Here is a 9,853-nt window from a genome sequence, read left to right on the forward strand (position 1 = left end):
CTTGAGCTGTTGCAAATTGAAAAGCAGATGAAAAGTAAACACATTTACACTGAGGAGCATCGGAGGAGTGGGGCTGGGGAGGTGGCTGATGGAGAGCAGAGCCTCCAACCTCGCTTAGGCTAATGAATGCAATAAAGTTATGAATGTCACTTGAAGAATTTCTTTCTGGTTCAGCTCGGGGACGACGCCGAGAGAGATTCGAAAGGATTCAAACGAGCTATGGTAAATGAGGCAATCCTTTTGATCGTTGTGCCGCTTGAATAAGCAACGGTAATTAGTTTCTGTGAAAGGATGTGTCCCAAGATGCAGGCAATTTCACCCCGGTTCCAATAAGGTGTCACACACAAGTGCCAACAACCTTTGCCACCACGACGACCGACCGGCATCTTGATAGCTGCCCTCCAAGCAATTTGATGCGAAACAGTAATAATTGAACGTAATTGAGTGTGATATAAAGTTATTCGACATCAGATAAGACATCATTGGCCGACCTGGTTATTGAGAGACAGCAGGGGAGAGGAAGAAAATCCCGTTCGAATGCGCAATTGATTCGATCTGGGGCTTTGTTGGGACACTAAACGTATCACTTGGAAAACGATTCCCCCGCTGCTGTTGCTGCTGCTGCTGCTGGAATGATGTTTTTTTCATGGCAGTCTGAACAGCACAGTAGTTGTTGTTCAGGAAGGTATGGGATGAATGGCATTCTGTCTGTCAGACACAGCATGTAGATTTCTTCGACAGTTTTACGAGTTTTCAATCGAATTTTAGAACCCCAGTCGCGGTTGGAGATTTGATTTTATGTTCTATTGAATTTATACTGCTTTATTGGGAGGTCCAACGAACATCTGCTGGCCTCCTGGGAATCGACAAGATTTTATGACATCTTTTCGTGTTTCCGATCAGCTAGCTACACGCAGCTGGTAAAGCCTGTCTTATTTTGGATGTTTGGCATTTTGATCTAGATCTGGAACACACGAATTAGTCGTACCGCTTGATGTATTGAGGGTAAGTCGGTCGAATATTATTGATCTGACTTGAAGCATTGCCTTACGTTTTCTCGATTAACTCATTAGACCTGATCAACTATGGGCTTATCCTCTAGGTTGTGCTGAAAATTATTCAAAATGCTGTGTTTCGATCAAGTTAATAGCTTTCTTAATTTCTTTTTTCAGCAACATTTTTTTTCTTATTCAATCAGTCAAAGCGATTTCTAATCCAATGTTTTGTTCTCTTCACTGCATTTCACAGATCTGGTACTTCCTTAATGCATCAGTAAAGGTTGAGCTCGCAAGCAAAGCTCCACTTATGCAATGTTCACCAAACGGTAGCAGCCACGCATCCAGTGACTCATCACATCTTCCACAACGCATTACATTCACTCTCTCACACACACACACATCTAGAACATCTAACGAACAAAACGATCAAAATTCAGGTCAATAGGCCTGATTGTCATCGCCCATACGAAACGAAATGAACCAACGAACGACACCAATGATGACGGCGACACCTGTACCACCACTTCACCAAATGGTCAGCTACCTCTGGCTGCTCCTGCTGATCTCGGTCGGTTCCACTGCCAATGTTGTCAACACCGGCATCCAACGGTTTGCCATGGAACCGCAGGACCAAACGGCCATCGTTGGCTCCAAGGTGACGCTGCCCTGCCGGGTGGAGTCCAAAATCGGCCAGCTGCAGTGGACCAAGGACGACTTCGGGCTGGGTTGGCACCGGAACCTCAGCGGCTTCGATCGCTACTCGATGATCGGCAGCGACGAAGAAGGCGACTACTCGCTGGAAATCTACCCGGTCATGCTGGACGATGAGGCGCGGTACCAGTGCCAAGTCAGTCCCGGCAAAGACGGTAAGTTTGGTAGTTTAAAAGTTACACGATTCGAGGAATTGCATGTATCGTTTACCTCACAGGAACGCCCGGTATGCGATCACGGTTTGCAACCATAACCGTTCTGGTACCTCCAGAGCCTCCGAAGATCATTCAGGGAGATTTTCTGGTAACGACTGAGGATCGAGAAATCGAACTCGAATGCGTTTCCGTCGGCGGTAAACCCGCTGCTGAGGTAAATATTTATTGTTAGGTTCCCAAGAGCATTGTGTTCAACATCCGCCTCCCTTTAGATTACATGGATCGATGGTCTTGGTAACGTTATCACTTCGGGTATCGAATACGTAAAAGAACCGCTTACCGATACGGGTCGGTACACGGCGAAATCCATACTCAAACTAACCCCGAAGAAGGAACACCACAACACTTCGTTCACCTGCCAAGCACAGAACACGGCCGACAGAACTTATCGTTCCGTTAAACTGAAGCTGGAAGTAAAATACGCTCCGAAGGTCAGCGTTTCGGTGATCGGGGGAGCGCTCGCTGGCGGCAGAATCCCGGAAGGTGCCGAAATACGGTTGTCCTGCCACGCGGATGCCAATCCGAATGACGTCAGCTACAGGTGGTTCATTGGCGATGAACCAGTTACGGGGGACTACACCACCGAAATGGTAAGTTTGTTTTGGTTCTTTCAAATTATCCCAAATGTCTCATAAACACTTCCAACGCAATGTAGATCATCCACAACGTTTCGAAAAAGTTCCATGACGCCGTAGTCAAGTGCGAAGTTCACAACGCAGTCGGTAAGAGCGAAGAAAGTGAAATCCTCGACATTAGCTACGGCCCGACGTTTCGTTCGCGACCGAAGTCGGTAGAGGCCGACGCCGACCGTCCCGTCACACTGTCCTGCGACGTTGACGGTAATCCCTCGCCGGAGATCATCTGGATACACGAAGAATCCAACCGAGTGATCACGTCGGCCGCCAACATCACGATCATCGCTTCGCGGGAAACCGCTGGCAACTATTACTGCAAAGCCAGCGTCATGGGGTTCCCGGAGATCGAAGCCATGGCATCTCTGTACCTCAAAGGACCTCCCCGCATCAGGTCGCAACGGCAGCAGTACGGAGTTGTGAACGACAACTCCCAGATTCAGTGTGATGCAATTTCCGTCCCCAAGGCAAAGCACGTCATCTGGACCTACAATGGACTCGAAATCAACAACGAAAACGACTATACGATATTGGAAAACCACCAACCGGAAGGAGTGCGATCGACGCTCATCATCAACAACAGCCAGAAGCAACACTTTGGCGTGTACAACTGCACTGTGATCAACGAGTACGGAATGGACTCGATCGAAATTGATTTTAAAGTTTCCAAAGGTAAGTGATCACCTGCTGATCGGTTAAGCTAGAAACTAAAAGCATTGTTCTTCTTCCGCAGACACCATACTCCTGCCAGTGATCATCTTCGGTTCTATCGGAGGATTCGTGCTGGTAATCATCGTGATCATCATTGCGATGTGCTTTTGTGTGAAAAAGAGTAAAAAGAAACTGCCACCGGCGGATGTAATCCCAGAGGTAGGATTGTGATTCATGATTCGGAAATGGGAGGGTACTAAGTGAGGTTTCTTTCGTCAACAGCAACACTACATCACCGAAAAGGCTTGCAAGGAGAGCGATCGATCATCGAATGTGAGCGATCTGAAAATCGATCGCGATCATGAATATTCGGAAACTTGCTCCGGGACCGATAGTATCGCGACACGGCTGGCAATGAATATTCTGGGATCTTCGAGTGGAAGCAACAATAGTGGCAATGGAGGTCAAGGAGTTGGTGGAGGTGTTCCGCTGGCTGGTCCAGTGCGGATTCCTAACGACTACCGGTAAGTTTGTGGTAGATGTGGTTGATCGAGGTTCAGAAGCTGACGGTTTATGGTTTCACAGGTATTCGGGTGACTTCACTGATGGGCTAGGACCGCTACAGTCCAAAATCGGTCAAAACAACGGAGGCTATGTGCCGTACGTAGACTACGCTCACGACTACAATATGCCACTTCACGTGAACACCAACGGGCAGCTACCGAACGGGAACATGAGCTTGACGAGGCATCGAGAGCTCCGGCAAGACAATGGGCTTCCGAGTATTGGTAGTGGCATGGGATCGCTGTCCAACAGCCTTATGAGTAAGTGTTCTACTTCGCCAGGCTTTCCGCATTGTACTAATACCTATTATTTGATTCTTCTCCTGCAGACACCTCCCTCATGACCGCTCCAAGCATAGATCCACGCTACAGCGCTACCTACGGCAATCCGTATCTGCGCAGTAGCACTACCCAGCTGCCACCTCTGCCGCCTCCGAGTACTGCGAACCCGGCGGTGACTCCAGCGCCACCACCGTACAGTGCGGGCCGTGCCCAGAGTTCGCTCCTCTCGATGGGTGTCAATCTGGGCGTCGGCAACGGGCTGCACACCGGCAGCATAGTCGGCATCACCTCAGGCCTAACGAGCCCCGAATCGGTGCGATCGTCCTCCGGTGCGAACACCAGCATGGACCAAACGTCCCAACAGAGTCAGCCAACGCCCACACTGCCCACGTCCGGTACGAGTCCTGGACCTGGCCAATTCATTCTTCCAGCGAACGGGGATCTGCGGAAAGGTGCCCTGGCAACACACGTCTAGCGTAAGCGCCGCGAAGATATTTACCTCTTGTTTAGTGCGCCCTGTGCATAGGTACTCGTATGTAGTAAGCAGCTTCTGTAAGTGCTCTCTACGGCTGCCGGTGGTAAGTTCTCTGATGGATGAGATGAGATATCCTAGGTTTTCGACTGTAATTGTTACTTCAGAACTGGAAACGTTGCAGTTTTCGTATTTTATAGCTGAGAATTACTAGTGCAATATTCAGTGGTTTCCAACTGGGTCACAACGGCCGTCTACCGGAATTTACCAAGAACAATTGAATCTAGAAGGTTCAGTTGGAGTATACCAGGGGTTCTGCAATCGACTTCTACGGGTCACATAAGGCCAATGATCCCATCGCATACTATGTCTGGACAATATCACCAGAGCCTTTCAATCGGATCAGGGTCATCCGATAAATTCCAGTGTTTCCCAATTAGTTGTACGCCAAACCAATTTATACAAAAAATCCATCGGACGTCGAGTTACATGCGATGACTTCGCGTATCACATGAACGTCGTGTCAGATTTCAGTTCTAGATTTCAAAACGGTGTTGGCGAATTTAATTAACTCGTCATCACCATATTCATTTTCACATTTCTAGGTTTATCAGAACAGCGTACACTATGACTTCTGGAACGAATGAGATAATCGAGATTCAAGATGGGAATCTTCACCTTGCGCAACCCTACGGTTCATGAAACCGTGGATTGAGATCGCTGCTTTCAGTTTTAGAAAACCCCTGGGTCTCTGGGTCACCGAAAATGCCACCTCAATGACTAGCTGGGTATGAAAGCTATATGGCCCTTGGTGCCTTTTAATACTCTACCGATATTTCTCTCGGAAAGCGACCACACCGAAACCTACATTTAAGTAATAGGTCAAGGTGCAGGAAAATATGTTTCAGGGCATTGCTAAGGGATTCAGGAGGTTTCAGAGGAGCTTCTTGAGGCTTCAGGGGTTTTTAGGCCGCTTCAGTGGGTTTCAGAGGGGTTTCAGGACATTTCAAGACATTTCAGGCCGTTTCAGATGGTTTTGAAGGAGTTTTTACTGGATTTTGGGGATTTCGAGGTGTTTCAATACATGTCGGAGAGTTTTTTAGATACTTCACAGGGGTATCGGTGAGCTTCAGCGGAGTTGCCGAAGGTATGCAGAGGTGTTACAGAGCATTAAAGAGGCGCCTTCACAGGGCTTCGTGGGGGTTTCAGAAGCGGTTCATAGCGTTTCAGGATGTTTCAGGATGTTTAAAAGGCTTTTGGGGGGCGTTTCAGATGGGTTTGAAGGAGCTTTGGAGATTTCGAGTGCATTTCAGGGGGATTTCGAGGCATTTCAATGCATTTTAGAGAGTGCTTAAGATTATTCACAGGATTTAAGGTGAGCTTCAGCGGGTATGCATATGTGTTTCAAGGCGTTTCAGAGCATTTTAGAGGCTCTTAAGGGGTTTACAGGGCTTTGGGTGAGCTTCACGGGGGTTTCAGAAGCGCTTCAATGCGTTTCAGGACGTTTCAGCATGTTTTAATGGCTTTTAGGGGGAGCTTCAAGGTTTTCAAATGAGTTACACGGGGTTCAAGAGTTGTTTCAAAGCGTTTCAGGTCGTTTAACACGGGTCTTAAGGGGCTTCGCAGGTTTGCTTGTGAGCCACATGTAGGGAGCTTTCAGGGGAGTTTCAAAGGCATATCAAAACGTCTCAAGACATATATGAGGCTATATAGAGCTTCACAGGCTTTTAGATGAACTGATGGGGAGTTTCAAGGGCCTTTCAATGATGTTTTAAAGTTTTCCAAGCCATTTAAAGGCGTTTGAGAGCATTTTAGGGTTTTCCGGGAAGATGTCCGAGTCCAAAAATGACGACCTAAATAAACAAGATGGTGGTCTAAACATAATTCATGATGGTGGCTCTAAATTCAAGTTGGCGTCTGTTTAATGGAAATTTAAGCCCTAAAACAATGCAATATGGGTATACGTATTTGGTAAAAGGGAGATGCCCGGGTTCCACCAGATAACCAAGATGGCGTTCTAAAATCCAAGATGGGGGAACCAAATTTAAGAAGGCGGCTGTTTAATGGAGTTTTAGGCTCTAAAATCATACAATATAGGTATATTCAGTATTGGAAAGATGTCCGGAGTCCAGAAATGGCGAACAGGATATCAAAAATGGCTGTCTAAACTCCAAGATGGCGACTGCAAATTCAATATGGCGCTTCTAATGGAGTTTTAGACTTTAAACCATTCAATTTGGGTATACTTGGGATGGGAAAGATGTCTAGAGTTTAAAAATAGCGGCCTGAATATCCAAGGTGGCAGTCTGAAATCCAAGATGGTGGATAGAAATTCAAGATGGCGACTGTTTAATGGAGTTTTAGGCTCTAAAACCATGCAATATGGGTATATTTGGTATGGGGAGTCCGGAGTCCAAAAATGGCGACCAGAATGTCCTAGATGGCGGTCCAATTTGGTGGCTCCGAATTCCAGATGAAAGTTGTTTAATGGTGTTTTAGGCTCTAAAACTATGCAATATGGGTATATTAGGTATGGGAAAGATGTCTGAAGTTCAAAAATAGCGACTAGAATATCCAAGATGGCGGTCTAAAATCCAAGATGATGGCTCCGAATTCTAGACGGCGGCTGTTCAATGGTGTCTTAGGCTCTAGAATCATGCAATATGTGTATATTTGGTATAGGGAAGATGTCTGGAGCTCAGAAATAGCGATCAGAACATCAAAGATGGTAGTCTAAAATCCAAGATGGTGGCTCCAAACTCAAGATGATGGATTCTGATTTCTTGAACTTTATATTGACATAACCTTTTGATATAAGTATAAATTGGTTTTTGATTCAGTTTCCGTACAGTACAGTTTGACGTACAAATATATGCAGAATACGCAGTTGCCTTGCAACCGCTGGAAACCGCAATTCTGAGGATGATTGGGTCGTTGAAGATGGCCCCAAACTCAAATATTTTGAGACTTCAGTATCTAGTTCTCTCGAAAATTCTGCACCCGTCTAAACTGCCGTAATTCTGCAAAGTGACGTAAGCGACATTGGTAGTTTTGGCCCATATTTTGGTTGTTATGCATAAAACTCTTAGCCATCCTCTAAGTTTCCTTCCATAGATGATAGATTGCGACTAGATCTTGTATTCTAATACAGCAGGCATGCCACAGTGTTGCTTTTACACCAGATATTATATATAATATAAATACCAAAAAATATTGAAATTTTAAATGGCGCTTACGTCACTTTGCAGAATTACGGCAGTAAATAGTCCAATCATTCCGTAATTCATCACTTCAATCACATCACCAGAAAACACCTCTAGATCTCAATCTCATCCATCCGAAAGCATGCCCCCAAACGCAGCCAGAAAAAGGATCTCCTCATATATTGTACTCTTACGGTCCCGTCCCACCACCCGCGAAACAGTACCCCCTCTCTCGCTCTCCCTCAGAGTAAGAAGTCTCAGAAGTTCTTACCATGTAAATGTGTGTGTTCAGTAGCGCATATCTTCCTCCGCCGTCGTCGTCGTCATCGCCTTCGTCAGATTCGCCGCCGCCTCGTCACAGTCACTCCCCATCAAGTCCTGAACTATACCTACTAACAATCTTCCACCTTCTTTGTTTCGGCGCAGAGAAGTTGAGTAAGGAGAAGAAATAATGCGTGGCCTTATTAGTCAGACAACAGTTCAGAAACCAAAAACAAAAAAAATACAAGAAGAATACAATGTAATCAGCGAAACGTAACAGTTTAACGAGTATATTGGAAACAGAGAGTGTTTTTTCTTGAACTTGTTCTTAGCGAAGTCTATTATGATCTAAACTTCGAAATTTTATCGTAGCTTAACGGAAATTCGGCTTGAGCTTTAAACTTTTTAGCAGAAAACAATGAAACGAAACTGTGTATATCGCTGTAATAATGAAAATCGAACTACAAAAATCTGTAAAACTTTTTTTTAGAAAACACAAAAAAACGGTTCAAGTTTAAGCGTAGCACAAACCAAACAAAATAAGAAAAAAAAACCGGCGTGCGTTTTGAAGTTGTTACTGAGAGTAGTCAAGTTATTTTAACGAAAAACCAGCAAAGAGAGAATACAACCGTTGCATTTGTGGTTTGAGCTTTTAAAAGTTTTGCTGAAGCGAGAAATTGAAAGAGATTTAGCCAGGATCCTCTTTTGTAGGAAAAAGTTTTCACTATTAGAAGAAACTCCTCTCAGCAGAAAACGGCAAACCGACCGTTGAGATAAGATGTAGAAACGAGATTTCATATACGTATTAAGTTTTTGCCAATCCCCCCGACTCGAATCCCTGCAAACACACTATACACAAACTACACCAAACGATCCTTTTCGAACGTAAAATACACAGCACAGCACAGTGCTCTCATGCGCTACTGTGCTGCGAAGATGGCAACGCACTCTCGGCAGATAGACAGACAGATAACAGTATAAAAGGATGTCTCACTGAAGGAAGAAAAAAAAAACAAACGCAAAGCAACACTTGTGTCTCTTCTTATAAGTAGAACAGAGCATCGCTCAGGTACAATGCAATCTGGCTGTCCGGGCGTCTGTTTTTCCTCTCGCGGGACAAGCGAGCGAAATTGAGATAGGAAAACTTGACAGTCATTGCATTTAATGTGAAGCAAACGGATATAGCGAAGCGAAATGCGTACAGAAATTGAAGCTAGCATTACAAAGATGATTGGGCGTTAGACAAAACTGAAACGTACTCCCGTGAGTGTGAGTGTGTAATATACCAAATTATATTTTTATTATCGTTTAAGTTTTAGCAAACAACATAAAATAGAAAAAAAAAAAAACAAAAATAAACAGAGATATTATCGATTAAGAGCAAAGATCCCCCTTGACTGATAAGTAGTTATTCTTTGAAGATATATATACATAGCTAGTGGTTTAAGTACTTAGTTAAAATATTATACAGTTTTTACGGAGAACCCCGATCGTCCGGTGAAAACGACGATTCAAAGAGAATATATCAAATTGCATATATGAAGCGAAATGGAATTGTACATAGTGGAATGATTTTAAAAACCAGAATCTTACGATGACGAACGAAGTGAATGCAAATATTTCATAGAAATCTGAGATACTTTTTAGATAGTGCAAGTAAACGAATCTTTGTATAGAATGAAGATATATTTCATCTAGACCTGTCAATTGTATATAAACTGAACAGAAATCTCTCTATAGGCCATAAGATTTGAAGTCAATTGATTCTCAAAATATAGATAAAAGAAAATAAATGAAAAGCTGATTTTGACGAAACTGTGTGTTTTTGTTACTGCCCAATGTTTGCATATTATTGAGAAATACCC

General features: G+C 44.4%; 1 protein-coding gene across 1 annotated transcript; it reads left to right on the forward strand.

Moving 5' to 3' along the window:
* Positions 1–1,235: 1,235 nt before the first annotated feature.
* LOC109406904 (irregular chiasm C-roughest protein-like) lies at positions 1,236–9,358 on the forward strand. Its single transcript, XM_029861936.2, has 8 exons — positions 1,236–1,864; positions 1,927–2,078; positions 2,137–2,514; positions 2,580–3,228; positions 3,290–3,426; positions 3,490–3,731; positions 3,793–4,031; positions 4,100–9,358. The coding sequence occupies exons 1-8, from the start codon at positions 1,474–1,476 to the stop codon at positions 4,525–4,527; spliced, it is 2,616 nt and encodes an 871-aa protein (XP_029717796.2). The 5' UTR covers positions 1,236–1,473; the 3' UTR covers positions 4,528–9,358.
* Positions 9,359–9,853: the final 495 nt, after the last annotated feature.

Source organism: Aedes albopictus, chromosome 1, assembly GCF_035046485.1.
Source record: "Aedes albopictus strain Foshan chromosome 1, AalbF5, whole genome shotgun sequence".
Lineage (NCBI taxonomy): Eukaryota > Metazoa > Arthropoda > Insecta > Diptera > Culicidae > Aedes > Aedes albopictus.

What these genes read in the sequence shown, in the direction of transcription:
- LOC109406904 (XM_029861936.2), top strand. Translation starts at nt 1,474, where the DNA reads ATGAACCAACGAACGACACCAATGATGACGGCGACACCTGTACCACCA. An exon ending in CGGATTCCTAACGACTACCG is followed by an intron (nt 3,732 to 3,792) that starts GTAAGTTTGTGG and finishes ATGGTTTCACAG; the next exon opens with GTATTCGGGTGACTTCACTG. An exon ending in GCTGTCCAACAGCCTTATGA is followed by an intron (nt 4,032 to 4,099) that starts GTAAGTGTTCTA and finishes CTTCTCCTGCAG; the next exon opens with ACACCTCCCTCATGACCGCT.